Source organism: Biomphalaria glabrata, chromosome 6 (genome assembly GCF_947242115.1).
Source record: "Biomphalaria glabrata chromosome 6, xgBioGlab47.1, whole genome shotgun sequence".
Classification (NCBI taxonomy): Eukaryota; Metazoa; Mollusca; class Gastropoda; family Planorbidae; genus Biomphalaria; species Biomphalaria glabrata.
In genome coordinates this window covers 12,371,120-12,396,107 of record NC_074716.1, presented here as the reverse complement: position 1 = coordinate 12,396,107, position 24,988 = coordinate 12,371,120, and the positions used below count along the sequence as shown (strand labels likewise).

The 24,988-nt window shown below is 37.2% G+C and overlaps 2 protein-coding genes across 2 annotated transcripts in view; both read right to left on the bottom strand.

Annotated features, from left to right (window-relative positions):
• Window positions 1–1,382: 1,382 nt before the first annotated feature.
• Window positions 1,383–18,036, bottom strand: LOC106076725 (uncharacterized). The gene is made up of 9 exons (XM_013237546.2): window positions 17,647–18,036; window positions 14,817–15,075; window positions 12,206–12,265; window positions 11,411–11,618; window positions 11,077–11,184; window positions 10,511–10,727; window positions 4,436–4,572; window positions 3,599–3,733; window positions 1,383–2,695 (listed from the first exon to the last, which is right to left on the bottom strand). Exons 1-9 carry the CDS (start codon window positions 17,822–17,824, stop codon window positions 2,453–2,455), a joined length of 1,545 nt encoding a protein of 514 aa, XP_013093000.2. The 5' UTR covers window positions 17,825–18,036; the 3' UTR covers window positions 1,383–2,452.
• A 3,917-nt stretch (window positions 18,037–21,953) lies between these two features.
• Window positions 21,954–24,988, bottom strand: part of LOC106076717 (pyridoxal kinase-like) — a 7,778-nt gene continuing 4,743 nt past the window's right edge. Inside the window, exons 9-10 of the mRNA XM_013237537.2 lie at window positions 24,706–24,772; window positions 21,954–23,363 (exon numbers count right to left, since the gene is read on the bottom strand). Coding sequence (XP_013092991.2) covers window positions 23,251–23,363; window positions 24,706–24,772 — 180 coding nt within the window. The 3' untranslated portion in view covers window positions 21,954–23,250. The remainder of the gene's footprint in view (window positions 23,364–24,705; window positions 24,773–24,988) is intronic.

Genomic DNA, 24,988 nt, shown 5'->3' with positions numbered 1-24,988 from the left:
ACGAAAAGTCAGTCATAAGTGTATATCACACTACCAGGCGACAAAGAGATCCACCTTGTTCCACATCAAGGAGTTTATTTAGATTTATTTGTTTCAAACAGTAATGGATTGCCTAGCTTTTAACTACTAATAAATTAATAATAAACGTTTAAATACAAGAAAAGGAATAATTTTTTCCCCACATTGAAAAGGGTGCTGGTACACCGTACCAGTGCGTACTGTCACAATAAAAAACACTGATTATAGTCATAGGATGAAATATTAATATTTGAAGTAATATTTATATTCTAAAATCAAGACAAACACATAAGCAGAGTTTATTTAATATAACAGTATCATTGAAGAGATAACTTCTAATATTATTGAAAACGAAAACAATAATTATTAGAATAATTAGTTCTTTTCTGTAATAAGAAATTCTTGTCAACTTATAATTACTTATAACACAAATGAATAAAGAATATTTAATAAAGATTACTAATGAATTAGATTTTAAAAATCTGGTTACAAACTAATAAAGGCACTTCACAACAAAATTATCTTTAAGCATGAATCAATTCAAAGAATTAAAAAAAAAAGTGTACAAATGGTAAAGATATCTTTTGATTCATGCGAGTGTTGGTGGCAATGTCATGTAAATAGAGCTGACCAAAAATACTACCTGAATACAAACTCAAAAAAAAATGTATTACATCAACTGGTATTGTGGAGATATAAAATCAATTGTAAGTCAAATGATTATAAATAAAAAAAATACCATTTGAAATGTGATTATTATTAAACATGAAAAATGATATCCTGATTCATAAATTGTTAGCACCAATGTACTAGAAAAATAAATATTGCCAAACATTCTGCAAAATTAAAAATAATGTGCAGAAAGAGACCTTTAAAGAATAGTTGCTAGTTGCAGCTTCAAATGATTTAAAATTACTAGCTGTAAATGATTATGATATATGATACATTCTTTCAAAGTAGCTTAGAAAATTATTTTTTTTAAGGATTTGAAAATGATACATCTAGTTTAATATAAAGTAAAAAAAAACAAACATTTATTAGCTCTATAACTGAACTAAACATAATGCACTGCACAACCAACATTTTCAAATTTAAATTTTTCAAATTACATTAACATAAAAAAAAAGATTAAAAAAAATATCTAGTAATTTATTTGGCTGGATTGTTAACCCACAAGTTTGTAGAGGAAAAAAAGAAAAAAAAAAATTGGTTTGTCAATTTGTATTACTGTTTCAGGACTCTAAAGCTGTTTCCATTTATTCACTTCATACTGACATCATATCTTCTCTATTCCCATCAACATAAAACCAATGTCTCTCATTGTGAGCTTTATATTGCTGGTAACATAGTTTTTGTAGCTATCAAGTTCTTAAGCATTGAACTGAAGAGTCCAGAACAACTCATCATTGACCTTTTTAATGTTAGTCATTAGTCACTACTTAAAAGTCACTATATTCCAAACATGTAAACAATTAACACACTTTTTTTAATGCACAAATATATGGGTCATGATTATGAAAAGTTATCTTGCAAAATTAAAGACTTTCTGGTAAATGAAAAAAAAATAGCCCTTATATGTCTTTCAGTGCAAAGAAATTGTTCACAAGTGAAGACCAAATTTATGACTGAAATAAATGGGCAAGGACATGAATTAATGAAAAATTACATGTACATATATTTTTTTTCCCAAATATTCAGCTATTGCACATTTTAATGCAATTTGAGTCATTTTGGTTAAAAACTGGAAAAAAACCCACATCACAATGGGACTTAAAACAGTCTCAAAATTAATATCAACAATTTAAACAAACCTTTGGGCAAATGACAACTTGTAAATAGAAATGTACATCAGGCTGTCTTGTAAAAATGTAATAAATAAATGCACAACTTCATAATAGCAAAAGGGCAAATTGAGAAGTTTAAATATCGAAAAGGCAAAACAAAATTTTAAGCCAGCTGCTTGTAGTCCTGAAAAAATGTTGAAATTACTTAAATATTTATAATCATATTTTATCTGATTAGCAATGAAAAGAAATGCTTAAAACATTTATAAATTTTATTAGAAAAGAAAATCTTTAATAAACGGTATAACCCCCAAAATTAATTAGTATCAATCTAACTTTATAAGAGTACATTTATTTCTAGAGAAATTGTAAACTAATTGGGGAAAAAAAAACGAATATAAAAAGAAAATTACTAGATCTTGTGACTTTATTGCAACCTCTATAAATGTTAGGACAAACTAACATTATTCTTCATAATAAAAATTATTGTTGACATTTAAAATAACACTAAAACTATGGTGTTGAAGCTCTAGAAATAAATGTTTCTTAGACAAAGCTGACCCAAAAAAAAATATCTTGAATCTACATTAGAATAGAAAGTGCAGGTTAGTTTGAAGACATGTTGAGGCTGGAAGGCTTTGGTGTAAGAGTCAAGAGAACCTGACTCTGCTTTCTGATCTGTGAGGAGGGGGAGGGGTGGTAATTTGAGCTTCTTCCTGTTCTTTACTATGAGCTTGCCTCAGAGCTTCCATCTGTCTGTCTAACTGTTCTTGAAGAGAGCTAGACACATGCCTAAGCTCAGGGTTGTGGTGGCCAGAGCTCACCGCAGTATCCAGCATGCTAGCACCAGTCCTTGGCTGTGGTTGGCTTCGACTGCGGTGAAGAATATTTAGCTGGAAGGAAATTTTTACAAATAAATATGTTGTAGCTGTTTGAATTTAAATCTTACTTATGAGAAAACTCATACACAAGCTTAGTACTTATCAACATGTTATGGTGGTAGAATAAAAATGGTAGCATACCTGTACAGTAAATGTGTAAGTGTGTATTAACTCATGCCTTTTTTTGAAAAATAGATTGCAAGTGCTGAGTTTAAAAAAGGGGAGTGGCTAATGAAAGGGGGCCAGAGACTGGAGTACTTTTGAATGAGTTGAAATAGAATTCAAAATCCTTTAACTTGTGAATAAATATATAGTTTGAATATTAATTATCTTCATAAAAAAAGACACATTTCTTGTGTCTTGTGTTTCTTGCTAGGACAAATTTTTACAAATATTCCTTCTTCCCACATGATATTAGACATGGAATAGATTGGCTGAATCAGCCAGGAAAACCAATAACTTGGTAGAGTTTAAGTCATTGATTAACATGCACAACTAGGTTGACTTAGGGACACGCGTAGGACGTAATCATCTTCTTCTTTTGAAATAACGTCTGTATTTTATAAGATAAGATAATGAACGGTGCATTATAGTTTTCCCTATTTTCCATGAGTTGTACAACTTTCAGATTGGGATAACTGCATATTATTTCCCGATGCACAAACCATTTGCCAATAATGTTAGACAAGAGACATGCAAACAGCATAAAGATTGAGAGAACTCTTGAGAAATTTGACCTCAATAAGAATAGACAACATAACAGACAATGGAGGTGTGGTGTTGTTGTTTTTTTTTTATCCTTTTCTTTGATGGCTGCCATGATAAATTTTTATTGTTAAGTCAAATACAAGGATAGACTGATGTGACTGAAAAACTAACAACATACAATTTATGGAGCAGTTAAAGTTAACTCACCAAACTCTTTTTTCTTTTGGCCAAAGAGAATTGCAGTTTTTGGGATATCTCTTGCATTATGTCTTTCTCATCCTCAATTTCTTCTTGCAAGAGTTCTTCAATGACATCTTCTAGTGTTATCATACCAATCACTGTCTGCGTGAGTGGTATCATCAAATGAATATTTATCTTATAAGTAACAAAGTTTTCTTCAAAATAATGTATTATGTGTACCGTATACATTTGTTAATCAGATGTCACTTCTAGTACAAAAGATATCAAATCCAATGATATGACCAACAAAACATAGAAAATGAAAATAAATCTTTCAGGATTGTTGCAAAGAATAGAATGACAATAAGCCTAATGTAGTTTCAAGAATTAAGAAGGTATGTAAAAATAAAGTTCCATTTTTAGACATAATCCACAGGCTAAATGATGTAAAGCTCATCTATTTCTCTTGACAATAATTAACAATTGTGTCAAGTGATTGGTAAAATCAATCAAATGTCTTTACTTTTCCCAAGTAGTCATTATAGTTGGGTGGCCTCGGAGATATCCTAAAAACATCAAAATCTCTGGTCAGTTATTTCAAGGGTGTCAAGTGATCGGCACAATCAATCATCCCATATAATCATTATAGTTGGGTAGCCTCAAAGATATCCTAAAAATCTCAAAGTTAAAAATCCCAGCATTTTCCAGGACTCAAACTCATACTCAATATTTTACCAAAAACCACCATAAGAATCATACCACCTGCAAGGTTTTGTTACAAATAAAGTAAGCTTAGTTATGATACTCATATTTACTTAATAAAAATGTGTACTATAAATTTTACAGATAAAATATTTAATTCACCCCTTCAGGTACATCATCAGCGCTTTCCTCAATATCAATAAGCAATGGGGCGGCGTCACTGTGATCTAAAAGCTTATCATCATCATCATCATCCAGTTCAAGTTTCCTTCTTTTTTGTCTCACAATAGCAAGATGGCCTGACAAAGTTGTTTTTTTTTTTAAATATGAGAACTTCCATTAAAAAAAAAATTGCATTCTGTAATATCTTAGATATTAAAACATAATGATACTATAACAGAACTGAACCAATATTATAAATAGTCCTCTAAAACAAAATGTAGCAGCAATAATTTTATTTTAATTAAAAGGAAAACCCTGACAGTTTTTCAAATTTTAGTTTTTGATATATTTAAATTCTGCGTAAAAAGTTTTAAAAGTAAACATTATACCATTTTTTATTCTTTAAATCTAAAAAAAGGATTATATGAGATTTTGTTTTTAGGGATCGCCTACGTCACTCCACTCAACAATAGTGAAAGCAAATCTAGATCTAACCAGTCAGATTGCTTTATTCTTAAAGGGGCTGTTAACCCTAGTAACAGTCTAGTCCATAGTCTATGATAGTCATTGGTACAGTTGTATAGATCTAAAAGCATTAGGATTATCAACTTAAGAACAAAAAAAAACATGTAACATTTTCATCTACACCCCTCCCTGAGATGAACTCCTATTGGTGACAAGGCAGGGAGACCTAGGTCTCCCGTAGTGCCCTGGTAAGGAACTCTGCTGTGTGGCGTAGTGCCTCATAGCTTCCATACAAACATAGTGAACCACTGGATACGTCCTCCCGCAGCTCGCGGAGATGCGGACACTCTTGCAAGACGTGCGCCATCGTCTCTTCTGATTCCCCGCAGTGTCGGCAACGGGCATCAAAGTTTGGCCGGAACCGGGCGAAGTACGCACCTATGGGGCAGTGTCCCGTACGCCACTGCGCTATTGTTGTTTGTTCCGACCTTTTTAGCCTCCACCACGGGTCCTCTCGATTTGGGCGACGCATGTGCTGCCAGACTCCCCTGGCAGTGTTGGAGTCATCCCAGGATTTCAACCACTTTTCATGTACCCACTCTCGTATTACTGTCGTAACCTGTTGGAACGTACTTGGCGATTCGAAAGTGGGCACGGCCAGTGCTCCTTCTCGTGCTAGAGCATCAGCCACGGCATTGCCCCTCATGCCGCAGTGCGAGGGCACCCACTGCATAACGATGACAGCTCCAATAAGTAGGCGGATGTTATTTGCGGCGCCTAATGCCTCTTCCACCAATTTGGACTTTCCCCCTAAGCCAGCCATGGCTTGGAGGCAGGACTGGGAATCGGTAACCATTACAACGGTTGTCGCAACGGTTATCTTTTCGCGCAGTTTTTGGAGCACGTGATTTAAGGTATTCGTAATCGCCGTTAGTTCAGCATCAAAACTACATGCGGCCTCGCCCGCATGTGCCTGACAGCTTTTCAGGGTCCAGGTCTGGGTAACAGATATAGGCCCCATACCCAGCTCTTACGGGGTCCTTCATGACCGACCCGTCCGTGTAGCAGTATATGGCATCGGCCGGGTAGGTCTTTAGTGTTTCCAATGCCATTTTTCGAAGTAGGTCCGGGTGTGTGTGTCTTTTTGTGGCCCCCTCCAACCCATTTATAGTGAAATTTATGGGAGGGATGGGCTGTCTCCTCCAGGGCGGGCACGTGCTTATCCGTCTAATTGGGACCCGGTCAGTGGAGAGGCCAGCTTGTGCACTCAAATTTGTAGCGCAGTGCATAAATGAGGTCCGTTTGATCCTATGTTTTTCTCTCCAATGACTGACTAAAGTGTGGGTCGGGAGCCCTGGTTCGCCCCTTTTGTAGCGTTCCAGGGCAGTTAGCACGGCGCGCTCTCTCCTCAGGCTGAGAGGAGCCACGTTGGACATAATTTCTGCAGCGGAAGTTGGGCTCGTTCTATAGGTACCGCAAATGAATCGGAGAGCCTGGGCCTGTACACGATCGAGTGATTCGAGGGCCGTCTTGCTTGCGTACACCTGCACGGGCAGGCTGTACTCAATTTGGGACCTGACAGCCCCTGTGTACAGTGTGCGGAGCGTGTCAGCTCGGGCGCCCCACTTGGTATTGGCTAGCTTTCTGAGTAACCCTAACTTCTCCGAGGCCTTTCGTTCAACATCCTGGATGTGCAAGTGCATTGAGAGCTTCCTATCTAGTGTGACTCCTAGATATTTTGGCGTGTTTTCACGTTGGAGTCGCAGCCCACCGAGTTGGAGCTCGAATGGGGCCCCAAGAATGTCGATTCCTAGGCTGAAAAGGCTCCAGGTCGTTTTGGCAACGTTTATCTGAATCTGCCATTTTGAACAATACGAGGAGATGGTATGGAGGTCGGCTTGTAGTGCTGCCTGTAGTTGGTCAGCTTTCTTCCCGGTTGACCAGAGGACAATATCGTCAGCATATAGCAGTTTGCGACACCGGAGTGAGCTGGGCAAATCATTAAGATAGGCAATGAAAAGGATACATGAGAGGGCGGATCCCTGGGGTAACCCTCTTATAGGGGTGTTTTCCCCACTTAGAGAGTACTGGAACTGTGTTCGTGTTTTCCTCTCCGTTAGGAACTGTTTTATCCAGTTGTAGGTCCGCCCGCGTACGCCCATGGCTCTAAGCTTAAGATAGAGGCCTTGCTTCCATACCCGGTCATAAGCCTGTTTTAGGTCAATAAAAACTGCGTATGTGCTCTCGGACCTCTGGAACCCGTCGGCCACCTCCTGCATGAATATCGTGACCTGGTCGATCGGGCTCAAGCCTGCCCTAAAGCCAGCCTGCTCTGGCGCTAGGATACCGGCACTCTCAAAGCTCCACACGAGTCGCTCGCTGACCATCCGTTCTACTATCTTGCCGATAGTGGATGTCAGGGATATGGGTCTGTAGGACTCCACGTTAGTCGCGTCTTTGCCCTTTTTTAGTATTGGAACAATGGTAGCAGGCCCAGGTCCGATTCGCAAACTCAAGGAGTTTGTCTTTCGCAATACCCCCGAGATGTTTTACCATCTCAGGAGTAACCTTGTCTGGCCCCGGAGCCTTTCTGTTTTTACACTTAGCTGTTCAGCTCAGCACGGCAGAAGGGCGCATTGCACGTGTCCAGGTCTTCCAACCCATCCGACTCCCTCTCGAGTCTCTTACGCTCCTTGTTGAGGGCTATAGACGTGGCAGACTTCTTTTCGGACTTGCTTATCGAAGCGAAATATTTGTTAAGCAAGTCGGCCATTTTTTGATCTTTTGCCACTAGATCCCCACTGGGTGACAATAATGGGGTGGCTGTACGCGCCGAATCTTTGGCCTCAAGATTACGAAGAAGACGCCAGGCTTTGGAAGTATCCCGAAGATCCAGCCCTGCACAGGCATCCCTCCAGTGGCCCGTACACGTTGGGCCACCTCGCTGGCCTTCCGGCATAATGCGTTAAACTCCCTGCGGCATTCAGGAGTCCCCTTTTTTGTGCTCTGCGCCTCGCCCGTTTCCTGGCCCTGACTATTCGATCTAATTCTCGGGACCAGGCGGGTCTATGCCTTATGCCGGGATAGGTCCGCGGGATATACTTCCTAGCCGCACCCAAAATCGCTGCAGTGATTTCGCCGTATTTTGTGTCGACTGTCCCTTCCTCCATCGCGATACTCGACAGGGCGGAGTCGACAGCCGCCCCGTATGCTGGCCAGTCAGCCTTAGTGTAGCTCCATTTCTTGGGCCGTTTAGTGGCTACACCCCTGGCCTCTGAGAGGGCAATAGTAATTTCTATGGGTATATGATCGCTTCCAACATCCTCAAGCACTTTAATTGTGGTTTTCCCTCTAGGTCAGCAGAGATTAGTGTTAAATCAGGTCTCGAGAGAGACCCGTTGCCAGTGTGTAGGAGGGTTGGCGGGCTGTGTTTATTCTGCATGCAGAATAAGTTTGTAGTGTTTAGAATTTCATGGACTTTTTGGCCCGAGAAGTCGGTTGAGTCATAGCCCCATGCAGGAGATTTCGCATTTAAGTCCCCAGCTAATAGAGTTTTAGATAAGATGTTCTTATTGCCGAGGTTAATGGCAAGTTCATGTTTAGGCGGGTTATAGCAGTTAATTACCGTGAGTTTTCTGCCAGCTTTGAAAATATCTAGCGAGATGGCGTCGGTTCGCCCGCTTTGAGGGCCAGGATTTTGAGAAACTGTCATGCCGTTTCTTACATATGTGATAACTCCACGGCACTCATCGCATTTGCATTTATAAGCCGTATAGCCGCTGATGTGGCTACTTCGTTTCTTGCCTACAAGAGTCTCCTGCAATAGTGCGATATCTATTGCCCTCTCATGGAGGAGTTTCGTGAGCTCTAATATTTTAGGTACTAGACCACAGATATTGAGCTGAAGTACTTTTATCTGGCTAAGTCTATCGCTCCCTAAGGTTTTAGGACTGGTAGCGACAGACCGTTGTAATGGTTGGTGATTTGGAGGACCGATGGTCCTCGCTTCGTTGGTCGTGTTTTGTTGGGCCTTTTGAGTGGTAATGGTTGGTTGGGCCTGGTGCGGGACATGATCACCAGGTTGGTGTGGTTGGCTAGCCACACCTTGGCTACCGTACTTCCGAGGGAAGAACGAATGCAGTGTAGCCTGGGAAGAGGGCTTCGTCCTGAGAAGGGGAACCTTCGCTGATTTTTCGTGGTTCGACAGGTTCCGCCGGATCGGAACCAGGAGGAGGATTTTTCGTTGTCGGGCCTGCCGCCCGCTACCCGCGCGACGGAGCCTGTTTGGGTCTGCTCGTACCCGGGTTTTCTGGTTTGATGTGTATTATTCATGTTTGTATAGAAGTCGAAGACCGTTGGCGGCCTTAGTTATTGCCGATTAGAAAGTAGTGTACACAGGGCCTGCAAGAGGGTCCGAGGTCTTTGGGTGCGGGAAGTCCGCACCACTGGTCACCACCTCCGTATGGCAAGAGCTCACCTACAGGAGGAGTGGTTGTGTAAGGATTGTTCGATATCCCCAGTATCGAAACTGCTTATTGGGAAGCGCGTTCCTCTACTACCTCACAGGGGACGGGCTAGATAGAGCCTAGCTCGTGGACGCCGACCAGTCCGCCCGACGCAGCCCGCTAAGGCCGCGCCAGTCAGTCCAGTCTTTGCCCAATGGGAGACCCGCGAATCAGCCGAGTCCCAGGAGAACCCAACCAACCCTCGAGTTGGTGTCCAGCGCTATCCGCTTTTCGGAGAACTAACCGTTGCCCCGGGGCCCCACAGGGGGGGGGGGGGGGGCTGGACATAACCCCTTTGAGTTCCTTTTACACTTGCCGGCTGCTCATTCATCAGCGGCAAGCAACCAGTACCCTTGGCCACTCCCTAAGAGCGGAGTGTTCACGCGGCGACCACGATGAGGTGGTACTGGAACGCCGCGTACACCCCTCCCTGCCCGAAACTCTAGATAGACTGTGTGTCTGACTGATTCTAACAAACTGGTCAGAGTAGGCATAGCCTAACTTAGCATGTGTACTCGGTCAGGACAAGATGGCCAGGTGTTTTTCCGCTCACATTACACAATGGTGTCTGTTGTAAGTTTAGTGGTCAAGCAAGAAAATAACCCACTAACATGGTTAGTCAAGAATGTATATCTACCCTTACACTAGTTACACGGATCAAATGTTTCTTAACACATATTTTTCTTTGCTTACTAGATCTAACTTCATAGACTTTGATCTATTCTATTTCTATTTTTGAGATTTAAAGCTTTACTGTATGTTTTTTCCTGCCGAAAATTAAATAAGCTGCAAGTGATGATGTTAACAGCATGGTCAGATTTCTGGCTTCACATAGATACCAGGTAAAAATCTGTCTTAGATGTGCAGACAAATTACTACAGAAAAACATCAATTACTAACTTATTGTTGAAAATAAAATGAAAAGAATAATATATTCCTTTTCTGTAAATGAAAATGCTTTATATTTAAAAAATTGTCAAAACCATAGAGTTTCCGTTTAAATCTTAATGACAAGAAATTCAAAATATTAACATTTTTCTAACTAAATTATCCAAGTAACATTTTTAGTTTGAAATATGTTTTAAATAATTGTTTAATGCATTACTTCTTCCTGTCTGAAACAAGTTCAGGAGATCAAACAAAGGCATGTCAGAATCAATGAACAAGGCTGGTCTAGAGTAGCGTTCATCTCCCACAAGATCACTGACAGGCAATGCATCATCTGGACTCAGCTTAATGAGAGTCTTGGTCAGCAACAGGGCCACAATATTGGAGCGCTCATTTTCATAGACAGGAACTCGTGAATGGCAATGCTGAGCCATCTTAAGGAAAAAACAAAAATTGAGTTATAAAAACTATAAATCTAGAAACTAAGTGTACCGTTACCTAGTATTTTTCTTTTCTCTTATCTAATAATTAAAAACATTCCTTCAAAAAAAAAAAAAAAATGGGGCCAACACATATCCATCTGTCAATCTAATCTTGCATGTTAGGCAATTATTATTTTTTCTAACAAGAAAAAGTCTTCTTGTTTTCAGTGCCCAAACCAAAATGTACATGAAAGGACAAACTTTATGCATTGTGTATCCAAGTTCAGATATCAAATATTTCTACTAAAATAAAATATTTAATGCTGGTCAGAGTAAGGTTAATAGTGCACTGGCCACTTACATGAGAAAGTGTTTCATAATTGAGCTTGGCATTAGTGCTTATCATAAAAGCTTTATCAATAGTCAACATGGCGTCTTTGGCAGTTTTATTCTTCATATCCAGGCAGCCCTAAAAGTAATAATATACCGATACTTTAATGTTTTCTTTTAAATAGGACAGCTGCATTGAAAAATGTAAATTTAGAACACAACAGCTGAAGTAAACTTTTTAATTCAAGCATTATAGATTCAAATTACCTTTAAAAAAACAACAAATAAACCAAAAAAAAAATGTTCTTAAAATTATAAAATAAGAATATAGAAATCGATATTGAAATGTGACAACTCAAAAATACCTTTATTATAGCCACTTCATCATGTGACAGTGATTCTTCTCTTTGTCCTAAGCCCTCAGCTTGTGAGTCCTCCCCATGAATTTCAATTAAAGCTTTTAACTGAGCTCGTCTAAAAAATGTGCCATGCTCAGTTCCTAGGCAACAGTCCAGAAGAAGGGAAAGTGGGAAGGAAACAATGAAAAAAATGCCCATCAGTAGATAGACTAATCTGGAAACAAAAAAGTGTCTTTATTGCTTTTCTGTATGTGAAGAAAGATATGCATATGGTTAGAGATAGAATTAAATTATAATAGATACTTTCATTCAATAGTTAGCCATCCATCTAGGCTTTAAAAAATGCCCTCTTGTTAAGTCCAACGCTAAAGAATGTTTACTGCCACTTTTAGTCTATGGCCTTTTGGACATCATCTTTTTTTCAATCAGCTCTAACAATTTATATTCCTCAGTTTTTTATGTTTTAAATAAAGTAAAGGTATTATAATTTCTGCTTGATTATCAAGATATATTGGAATGAAGTAACAGGGAATTTAACTTAATTATTAAAAAAAATACGATTGACTGGTCATAGTTCTGGTCACTAGACATCTCAATTAACTGATGGCAACAGGAAAGGTGAACTTTAATAAAATAAACTGTTCAATTGACTTCTACAATCTAAAGGGAAACTTAAGCAATGATTTAAATGAAATAAACTTTTAAAGTTGTTGTTTTTGTATACAAGTATCTCTGAATTACCAACATAATGAAATTATAGACTTTTTAATTAACAAGGAAAAAATAATATATTCTACGTACGGAGATAAGTATGAACCTATGGCTAAGCCATATCTTGTGCAAACTGCTTGTGGAATTACTCTGAAAAAAATATTAAGTTCCATACAGAAATGAAAGCTTTCAAAGATAATTCCAGTTCTTTTAAAAACTAGACCATTAATTACAGTTCAATTTGCTCAATTTGTACTTGGACCAATAGATTATCATATGAACTGATCCCAGAGAAGTAAAAACTAATCTTAAAATATGAAAGTTGTTTTATATTACATAAATGTTATTTTGTTTCTTTGGACCTAAATTTTCTTTTCACTGAACCAAAGAATGCTTAAGAGCAGCCAATGAACATGGATTTCAACTACTGTAGACCCTTTTTATTAAGCATGATTAGATAATTAAGTACCAGTACTTGAAAGAAAGGAAGACAGTTTGCTAATCTCAAGATCAACAGCCAGATAAGAAACAGGTAAAAGATCACAATGTAACATGTATCTATTGAAGTTTTTCATAGATGATCGGAAAAATAAATAAATTAACAGCTAGCTTTTAGGAGTATTCAGCGTAAAAAAACAATAAATATGATAATCAATATTATAAATGATTAAGTCCATCCATCCCAGTGGCAGTACAGCCCATGGAGGTTCCTGGCCTGATCTAGCACATCTTTCCATTCTGATCTATCCTTGGCTTTACATCACCATGCCCGGACACTTAGCTGTTGTGGATGATAGATCATTAAGGCACCATATTCAGGGTCTGCCTTTTGTTTTTTGACGTAGAACAATCTTTGCTGCTCTCTGACATTCTTTTGAAGTGACCTGCCCAACGCAATCTGTTTCTTTTTATTTCCATTACTATGGAGGGGGGTCGTAGTATAACTGGTATATTTCTTGGTTGGTCCGAATCCTCCATCCGGTTTCCTCATATATGACACCATAAATTTTTTCTGAGGATTTTCCTTTCTCAAGTATTTAGCAGAGTTTCTGTTGTCAGCGTCCAGGTTTTACTTGCATACATAACAACTGGTCTTATGATAGCTTTGTGGATAGTTTTCTTTGTTTTCTTAGATATAAATTTGCTTTTAAGTATGTGTTGTTTGTTATGAAAAACACTGTTACCTGCCACTAGTTGTCACATCATTGCTAGAGCTTTCACACAACTGGAAGAAGCATCTCAACCAGCAGGACTTGAAATAAATAAATGATTAAGACAATGTTGACAATTCAAAGCTCATGATCATCAAAAACATGTTCTGAATTTGAGAGGTTGATTGGAGATGCATATGGCTTCCAGACATGTGGAATCACCAATCCTAAATTTTCAGCAGATAAGCATCTGTGCTTGGGACTGAATTTTATCAAGAGGTTTGAAAGCAGTACATTTGTGTAAGCAAACTGTAGTCAAATTACGATAGGACTTCTTTAAAAAAAAGTTTAATTTTCAGCCTTAAGTAACCTCAATGTGGTCAGATACCTTTTCTGCACAGAGAGCTACCTATTCCAGCCTTTAGTGCTCAGGTAGTTTTCCTCCACAGAGAGCTACCAAGATGCCAGGAAAAACTTTGAAACTTTGCACACTATTTAATTCAGAAAAAAATAAAGTTAATCCCATTGCTGCAATAAATGTTTGTGGACTTTTTGTTTTCAATGGCAGTCTGTCAGCATGCACTGGATTAGTGCTTATTCTTTTTTTTTTAGGCTGCATTATTTTTGGCTAGGTATCAAATGATCATCATCATCATCATCATCACTCCTTTGAGTTCCTCATGGAACATAGGGCCTCGACAAAAACACGCCACTCTCCAGGATCTCTTGCTAGTTTTTTGATGGTTTCCCAGCTCTTCCCTGCTTCTTCAAGTACACTGCATCGTCATGTTCTTTTTGGTCTTCCTCTGCGTCTTGTTCCCTGGGGGTTCCACTCTAAGGCCTGCCTAGCTCTGTTGCTGCTGGTATCTTATCTAAGGGTGTGACCAATCCATCTCCACTTTACTCCACCAAAATACACTATCAAATGATAGTTGTGAACAATGTGATTCAATGAAGGAATTTCCAAAGCAATATTAATTATTAGCTGTATGTTTGCTGTACACTTACTTAGACTTAGGTCCTCCCACGCCGTTTGGCGCATTGGGCGGCAAGCTGTCTCCATAAAGATCTGTCATTGGCAATGTCTGAAGCCTCCTCCCACCTGGTGTCCACTGTTCAGAAGTCCTCCATGAAGGTGTAGTGCCAAGTTATACGAGGGCGTCCCTGTTTGTGCTTTCAACGAATTGGATGTCATTGCAACTCTTGGTATGCGTAGTTCATTTTGTCGTAGAACATGTCCCGCAAACCTCATGCAATGCTCTGTCACAACCTCACTAAGTGTTCGACTCCCAGTTCAGCATAGGATTTCCCTGTTTGAGACCTGATTTGTGCAACTGACTCCCAAAATCTGTCTCAGCCATTTTTGTTGAGCCACATTTAGTCTTTTATGTAGAAAAGACTTGCTGCACAACAAATGCCATAATGACATGTTAATACTGTACAGCAGGTACATAATGCATGCATGTGTTAACTGGACCAGCTGGTAATAGGAACAAAATCTTTGCCTAGCAAAATGGTGTGATCAATCTGTGACAATGTTATTTACTTACTCTCCAAATATCAAAACAGCAGTGACTGAAATTACAATGGCAATTATAGGGTTGGAGATTCTATCTAAGAATATAGGCATGGCTTCAACAGCAGCTGAGTTGGACAGTAGTAGCGTCACTAATAAAAGGTGATGTCTCTTCACCACTGGAAAAATACGCTTGGCATGCTTGCGTTCATTTGGAGTTCCCCCATTTATCATGGTAGCCAAGGTAGTTGAATCGAGAGACAACAGGCCCATTGTCAGCCCAGACATCAGACCTAAATAGGGCAAACATATTTTTATAGTTCAAAATTTGTCATTTAATTTTGTGCTGCAAAGATTTATATTAAATAAGTTACAGATGTTTCTTCAAAAATATCATAATATATACCGGAATTTCGTAAAAGAATGGTGGCTGAGTGGTAAAAAGCTTGGCTTCCGAACTGAGGAGTCCCGGGTTTAATCCTGGTGAAGACGGGGATTTTTAAATTCGGGATCTTTAGGGCACCTTTGAGTCCACCAAGCTCTAATGAATACCCGACATTAATTGGGGAAAAGTAAAGGCTGTTGGTATTTGTGCTGGCCACCATTGCTAACCATGGGCCACAGGAACAGATGACCTTTACATCCTCTGACCAATAGAGTGCAAGGTCTCAAAGGGAACTTTACTTTTACTTTTTATTGACATATTTAAATTCTGTGTAAAAAGTTTTAATGGTAAGCATTATACCATTTTTTATTTAAATGCTTAGAAAGGTTTATATTTTTAATAAATTAGACACTTTAGAAATTCTTGGCGTCTAAAAACCAAAAAAAAATAAAAAAGGGATTATAAGAGAAACTGTTTTTAGGGATTGCCTATATCACTCCCCATAACAAATACTTAAAGCGGATCTCGATCTGCCAATTGTATACCTTCATTCTTACAGCAGCTGTTAGGCCTATAGGCAGGGCCATATTTAAGTTATTTAGTAAATATGAATAAAGTGGAGGCCCCAGGGCAGGATTTTTGTTGAGGCCCCATACACTTTTTCCAAACTTTTAATAAAAATACACTTATTAATAATAATACTTTTATCTATCATGCTATAATAATGAAAACACATATTATATCAAAAATTGCCAAAACCATCAGAGTTTCGCCTTTTATCTCAACTGTCCTTTGACTTTCGTATAGTGGTGCTGTGACAGTTCACATAACCAAATCTCTCCACTTTATCTGGTAAAAGCTGTTCTTAGAGGGATATCAAGAGAGGCTTGTCCATTATTTTATGCTATCCAGCCAGCTTTTTATTGGATGACCCTTTCTTCATTTTCCCTCCTCTGTACCTTGAAGAATAACTTTTAATAGTGAGTCATGTCCTACAATATGACCTTTAACCTTTTATAATGCAGTTTACTTTTTCTTCCTATCTGAGCTAGCACTTTTGAATTAATTATAAAATAGATCTACCTATATAAAAAATTAATTTAAATTGACAAAGTTACAATATATTCCCTTGAAAGGTAACATTAATGGAATCGATTAATATTCAAAAGCAAGTTCCCTTTCAGACTGGTCTATAGGGCAGACGATGTAAAGGTTATCTGTTTTTGTGGCCCACAGTTTATGAGGATGTCATATGGACAGTATTATGACCAACCATCTTTACTTTTCCACAATAATGCCAGGTACCGTACCCATTAGAGTTGGGTGGACTTAGAAGCCTCCTAAGGATCTCAAAATAAGGAATCCCAGTCCTCACCAGGATTTGAACCCGGGATCCCTGGTTGGAAAGCCAAGCACTTTACCACTCAGCTATTATGCCTCTCAATTAATATTCAAAGGGCACTAAATAGACCACAAAAAAAATCTATCTAGGATACTCTCCGTGTGTCCTAAATATATATTATATATCTAGAATATATTTATTATAATTAAGCTTAAGAAAAGGTCTAGACATCTAAATCTAGATCTAATAAAATTGGATGGGCATGAATATACAGGGTGCATCAGAAAAATGTATACACACTTTGAACTGTCATAGACAATTGATTTCCCATTCTACAAGGTTAAATTTCTGTGAAAAAGTAATGTTATACATCTTCAACATGTTGCAGCAGTGGCAATGAAGTAACTGCAACATGGCGGACGTGCGTTTGAGTTTTGAAGAACGGAAGCAGATAATTACGTGGTACTGGAAGTTTGAGAATGTAGCTACCGTTTGAAGACAGTGGAGACATGATCTTGCTGGCTTCATATTCCCTGCCATTCGTGCATTATACGGTAATGATGAGTTTTATTTCCAACAAGATGCCCCCCCCCCCCACCGCACTATCATAGGGACGTAGGAGCATACCTGGATCACAATGTGACAGGCCAGTGGATAGGACGCAGGGGACCAATCGAGTTTCCTGCACGCTCTCCAGACCTCACGCCGCTGGATTTCTTCTTATGGGACACAGTTACAGATGAGGTGTACAAACGTAAACCACATCACCTGGACACACTGTGAATGAGATTCAGGTGGTGGGCGCAGAAATCTCAGTGGACACTTTGGTACGATGTTGACAGTGTTGACTCGTACACAGCAATGTATTGATGCTGATGGCCACCAGTTTGAACATTACTCACATTTATTTTTCCAATCAGACATTAAGCTTTCCATGTCCAGAAATTTAGAATTGTAGAACGGGAAATAAATTGTCTATGACAGTTCAAAGTGTGTAACATTTTTTTGACGCACCCTGTAGTGTAGATATACTACATACTATAGTTCATATAGATAGAATATAATTCAATATAGATCTAGAAAAGATTGTAATTCTAACTAATCAAAAATGAATATTAGTATTATTACAAAGCTAACCAGCAAATATGACTAGACCAACATATATTCCAATATATATCCAGAACCATTCGTCAGTGTATGTTAGAACTTTCTCATGTAAATCATAAGTGGTTCCATTGCACTGAATTACTTCGTCTGATATGATAGTGCAGTTGATATAATTATTAATATAAAATTTATAACTTTGATAAGACATTCTATTTTCTATTCATTAATCCTTATGCATATGTGAGATGTGATAATAGGCTAGATATAGAATTAATGTACACCAATAGACTATTGCCAATACTATAGCATCAAGACAAGACTAAAGTAGAGTCTACTTTTCTGGCTATAGATCTTGATTCTAAATCTACTACTAGACTCTAGATCTATATATCTACTAGAGTAACTAGAGAGCTAGGGTAAAATAAAATAAACAACAAAAAAAAAAAATAATCGTAAGTAGCCTCCCTTATGATAAAGGTCAATGTCAAATAAAAAAAAAGAAAAAAGAAAAGTTCGCAGAATAATTTTGTCATGAAAACATAATATCTCTAGTGGGAAGACTATTGATCTTTAAGATATAGAGCTAGATCTATCACCCATTAATCCAATAATTATGAATTTAGGGTGTTAGCATTAAATATATTTTCAATGTTGGCCTAGTTGTGATAATTCTTTATATTATTATTATTTTGCATATAGATCTATACGACTTAATACGAGTAGATATGTAGATTGTAGATTTATATACTTTATATAACATGCAAGACGATTTATTGCAGTTAGCAATAGTAATAAAACGCCTTTGCCAATTAGATCTAATTCCAATTTGTATTTCTAATACGAAATTTGATAAGCATAGAGGTTTGGTAGGTACACAACACCTGGTGATGAAAACAAATGAGTCACAAATTCATATTTTTATTTGGCATGAATTGAATGCCTTGATTTGGATAAGTACACAAAACTGATGTATTTAACAATACACACACACACACACAAACACTCACACATATTTATATCGTGATAGCGTACTTTTTGTTTCCTTTGTCGCATTTCTCCCCTTAAGAGGGGTTCACCTCCCCCCTTGAAATAAAAAATCCCCCCCCCCCACAAACGCCGCAGTGTGGATTTGATAACTGTAGTTTCACTCAAATATTTTAAAAAATACTACAGCAACATTACAAATACCAAATTCCATGACCACAGGATTTTAGAAGTTAAAAAAACAACTTCAAAAACAAAAACAACAACTTTTATTTAAAGAGAAGAATTAAGGACTCAGAAGAACTGTGTATTTATAGCCATAATATATATCAATACTGTAAGATTTATTTCCCTTAGTAATGGTGTGTATGTGTGTGTGTGTTTCTATAGTGACGATGGGAAGAGGTTGTGAATGATGCAAGATAAGCTGCATTTTCATCATTGGTCTTAGTTAGGAGAGACGACTCCAAAACGTGAGGCTGTAAGGTTGTGTTATTGAAGTGAGTTTGATTTTGTTAAAAAAAAATATTTAAAAAATTTAGTACATAGATTTTATTTCATATCAACTTGTAAGATGCTTAATGTTCGACAGTTACGCTAAGCCGGGCTATCTAGTACGGAGACCACTTGAATTGACATAGAAGAAAGCACATGAACGCAAATGGATTCCGAACAAAACAGTTGTAGATTTCTTCAAAAAAAACAACATCGTTTTATGAATAGCAGAAGCGCCCATCTTAATAATATGTGAGCATATAACACAAAAAAATTTGAACCAAGTCCTATAAATCTGTAACTTAGCCTAAAGATATATATTGCAAGCGCAGAGGCAGCGCAAGGCGTTGGCGACGTGGGCAACCTCACATAGCCATGCGGTCAGAGTGATCTCGCGTAGACAAGCTCCAGGCAGACATAAGACAACACATGCTTGCGACATGAAATGGGTGCTAAATGGCCAAACAAAATCTCCAAATACAGTCTTAGGGAAACAGACTAGCAAACACCAAACGGACAGGATATCCGAAGATGCAAGTGGGACTGGATTGGCAAAGAATATCGGTGAACAAGGAAAAACCTTACAAAAGAAGCTCTGAACTGGAACCCACAGGAGAAGATAAAGGCCGTGAGAACAAAGTAAATCACGATGAGATCAAAAGAACAAAAGCAAAGATGACAAGATGGAAATGGACCCGATGGAAAATGCGGCCCTATGCTACACTAAAAAATCTAAAGGTCTAAGTCAATAAAGTCAACAGAATGCATTAAAAGTTAAAAAAAATCATACAGAATAACCAGCCACACTCAGTGATTGCGTCTCAATTATACACAAGAGGTCAATTTAGAATGTGTTATATCTAGGATATGAGAAGTTATCGCATGTCAAAATATGCCATTCCATTTATTCCAATATTTTTTAGTATTTGTTGATATTTCTTGATTGGATTAGACATAATAAATGAACTTGAAGTACACCGAGTTTACTGTTATTTGTGTTGATTTAGAGCCATTTATTATTTTGTTCTCTCTCTATCGGAAAAGCTTTGTAAGATTTGTTAGAATCAGCCTTTGTCATTATTACAGTGAACTCGCCATGATATGTAAGTAATGCACCCTTCCCATACCTTACGATCAATAGGCAGATATTATACTGTATATATAATCGGTGACAGTTATCAAAAGTGTCGTGTGGCCTTCACAATGACTAACTACCTTTACTTTCATCAACACATTCCAGATACCCTCCAGGTTTGTATGAAAATTCAAAATTCCAGTCTTCAACGAGATTTAAACCAGAAGCTCCACTGTTTGGAACCAATCACTTAAATTTACCACTCAGCCAGATAGTAACAGAAAGAATCGATTGCTAAAACTACTAATATTTGAGATATAAAAATGGTTGGTTATTAATATAGTGATAGACCTACTAGAAGTTTTAATGACATTTGGAAAGATAGTCGCTATCTGCCTTGATTTCTTGTGACCTCTTCACCGTGACACCAGGTGGCGGGGTCTACAATGAATAACATGCACGTCTAACCCTACGTTGTAGCCGCATGAACTATCAACATTACTTCGATTATTAACGCATTTCCCACAGGGCCAATGAGCTTTAACCTTGTTTAGACAAGCTAAGGCCTAGAGGCTCTTATAGCTTGACTGTTGGACTTATTTTTTTCATTAGCTCGTATAGTTAGTAAATATGAATAAATAAAAAATATATATCAAAGCCCCCCCCCCCTCCATTTTTTTTTCTCTTTTTGTTTAAAGAATAAACGTTCGTAAATGAAATGCGAGGTAGGCCAATAGTTGAACTGGACTTCAATCCCTGATACCATGTACCAGTAATTAACAAACACAAGGATTCTTTTAATCATCGAAATAGTGTTATGCTGAGAGAGCAAAATCTATAGTCCTAATTCAGACACTACTATATTTATATATATATTTGTAAACATTTACTAAATGTTATCGTTAGGGGTTGTAGACTGTGTACAGGTGATGTCAAGGCCGATTTTAACACCATTCGTCTCGGGCTCCCCCCCCCCTGTTATTTGACTTACAATATATATATATAGGCTAGCTATAGCCTATATATATATATATATATCGATTTCATTCAGGGGACTGAGAACTTTGCACTGGGGTTTTGTACCTTCTTATGTTGTAACTGGTGAGACCTATGTGAGCCCGGAATGGTCGGCTGCACCCTGGCAGGTTATTCCAGCTAGTGTTTTTTCTTTGACGCTTTACTCTGTCCTTTGTAATTTTCGCGCCAGTTTTCACAGGCGTCGCCATGATGCTCTATCATGTAGTTCTGTCCCCCATGTGGCAGGGTCAATGTTGAAAACTTTCAGAGACGCTTTGACGGTGTTACTAAAGCGATTTTTTTTATGTCCACCTTGTGATCGCTTCCCTTTTTTTAATTGACCATAAAGGACATATGTATACATGGACTCAATAAGTAACTCAAATACAAATATGAACTTTATTACAAGTACATAGCTAGGTCACATGTAAAGTTTCCCTTACGATCTTTAGGGCAGATGATGTAAATGTCATCTTTTTCTATGGCCCACAGTTAACGAGGGTGTCATGTGACCAGCACAACGACCAACCGCCTTTACTTTTCCCAAACTAGTGTCAAGTACCCATTAGAGCTGGGTGGACTCCCGAAAATCCCTAAATTAAAAATCCCAGTCTTCACCAGGATTTGAACTCAGGACCCCTAGTTCGAAACCAAGCACTTTACAGCTCAGCAACCTTGCCTCCCAGTCACATTTAAGGCAGTTAATCCTTCACTCAGTCTTTATTATAAACAGTTACTTTAACAAGGAAGTGTTCAACTCAAGAGATGATATACAAACAAAAATAATTTATTCTATAGACTTTTCTGAACACATAATGTCACATTCTCAAAACTGGCAATAATTTGAAGACTGAACTGTCTTTTTTCATGCTTGTAATGTGAGGAACGTTTCTAATGATTGTAGAGTTTAATTTGAGAATTATAACATCAAATATATAAATGAAAGACTTGAAATCCCAATGATCATTCACATGTTAAGGGAAATGTCCAGTCTGTATGTAAAGACTAGATATACTCACAGACAGTGCCTAGTCTTTCTATTTGTCCAAACATAAACATGTGTTTGACTTCCCACAATGTCAAATAAATAATTTAATACTGAGGGGTATTGCCTACAGCGGACACACAATTTCATAGTAGACAGTTTGTATGACTGAAGTCTTTCACATGGAATATCAAAAGGAATAGTTATGGACAGATTCGATTCTTGCTTGTAATGTTTTGTGAAACAAAATAACTGACCTGGAATGTGCAATGCATGAATATGGGGAAAAAATGTCACAAATATAATAAAATGTATGTACATAAGTCTACATCAAAATTTTTTTTTTCCAATTTAACATGTTTGTGAAGCCTGTCAGCAATGTTTTGGGTTTAGCGACCTGAGGACTGGGTCATGCTGACACAGATCTGTATAATAACATTAAGAATTCACATAAAAAAAAAACAAGAAACAGTATTTTCGATACAATGCCAATAACAAAGATAAATAACAAAGATTATAGCATTTTATCCTCTGATTGTAATTAATGTGAAATATTGCCCTAAGAAAATTTAGACAGTGATATTAGCTCAAGACTTTCATAGCAGTGACTGTGATGTAAAAAAAAAAAAAAAGGTACAGTACCAAAGTTTCAATGAACAAGATCATAAAAACAAATTCTACTTAAAATAAAATTTGTAAATACCTATATTCCATGCTTGCGAAACACTGCTGGACTGGCATTGTTTTCTTCAATACAATTAAATATTTTTATTTTATTCAACCAAGAGCAAAAGTAAAATCAAAATTTTAAGACTTCACTTAAACTAGTATATATTTCCAAATGTCTTTCTAAACTAAATATTCCTTATAAACTATATTTTCTATTTCATAAAAAAAAAATTACAGGCATTATCAATGAAAAAAATAATTAAAAAATAAGACAATTAAGATTTGTTATAAAAGTAGAAAAAGAAAATAACAGCTCTGCATAACTAAACATGTGATAACTTAATCAATGTATCCATCTCTACAAGTGGAACTCATGTTGACCAAACAGATTACTGGCTGACAGCAGCTGCTAAATCTCCTCAGCTTCAAATATTACATAAGGTTTCTCAATGTCAGTTTTACAGTTGACTAGCTGCAACTCCAAATGTTCTGGAGTTGGTTTGTTTTCAGGACCGGCAAGGGCTATTTAAAAAGAAAAAAAAAAGCAATCTCAATTGTCATTGCTAGTATATGTTGCTTGTAAAAAAAATGTTGGTTTGTAAAATGTTTTAGATGTTTCAAATATTCCTTCAGAATTGAAGATAATCTAGTCCAAACCTCCTGTAGAACAATGGCATGGCAGAGGGCAGGATAAGAACCTGGGACCATTGACCAAATAACAGTCTCGTGCAGATAATGACCAGGCAGCCATCTTTGTAGACAGGTATATATATTTTTTAAAATAATAACCTATTCTTTTTATAAAAATTCACACTAGGCCAATGTTGAAAATCTAAACATCAACATGGCAGCCAACCAATTATTTTATTAATAGATCACAACTTTTTATTTTTGAAAGGCCAAAAATAAAAAAATACAAGTGAACCAAAACCCTTAAAGTTTGAAAAGATCTCTAAATACACTGCAACAGAAAACTTTCCAAGCAAGAGTTGTAAATATACTTATGGGCAGTGTCTTTGATTTGTACTTTCAATAAAACTACCTGTATTTCATCAACCACCTGCCCCTCTTTTGGTCACTGTATTATAGTATACATTAAGCTGGAGCCATTCACTTTGAATTGCTCTTACCAAACACACTCACTTCTGGCCTGTGAATTCTATATCACTTTTCTTTTCGCCAACCTTTCTACCCCCCTCCAACCTATAAAACACTTAAATTTATATTTGTTACCAGTACATCTAATTGTCACAGCCCATTTTATAACCTAACTCATCCTAAATACATATCTTCTGCCAGTGAATTCAATTACCAGCTTCATGTATTCCCTCCTTCAACCGTACGCCTTCGAAAATAGTGTTACATATCTTTGAGCATTCTTTGACATTTAATCAAAATAGCTGGAAGGCTCTTTGATGCTTTCAAACACCATCAATTTTTCATCAAATTTTTAAAATCATATTAAGACTGAGGTTATAATTTCCATTTCAAATTTTATGTAGATAGAATCATTAAAATTGAATTGAATTATTTAAAAAGTAGTTCAAACAGGAAAAAAGTTATTTAGCAAGATTGGAACTTGAACCCTTGACCCTCATATTGCAAGTCTGATGCTCTACCGGTTATTAATATAAGATGAAATTACCCATATAAGTGCTAATTAAAAACGGAAGTATAATCTTGTTCCTTTCTATGTGTCAGCTTAAAAAAAAACATGTTGGGTTGAAATTGCAAATAAAAAATATTTTTTTGAGGGAAATGTAACTGTTTCGATCACAAAAATATCTTGGTAGTTGTAGACCAAAGGTAAGTGAAGAAAACACATACACATATATAGAGAGATATAGATATAGAGAGCTGTTACCTATTGCACGTTCATAAGTTTTCTTGATAACATGCTGCACAACACTCACTGTCTTCTCTAGGGCAACCTGATATTATAAAATATAATACTTTACTTATAAATCTTTGAACTAATTCACAAACAAAATAGTCACATGCATAATTAATGGCTACATTAAAAAAATCAACCGAAATGTTGGAATTAAATAATAATGCAACACACTTTATTCTTCTGGACAACCTGATATTTACAAAATATACAATGTAGGCACATCTTCAAGTCCACACATACACAAACTTTTACA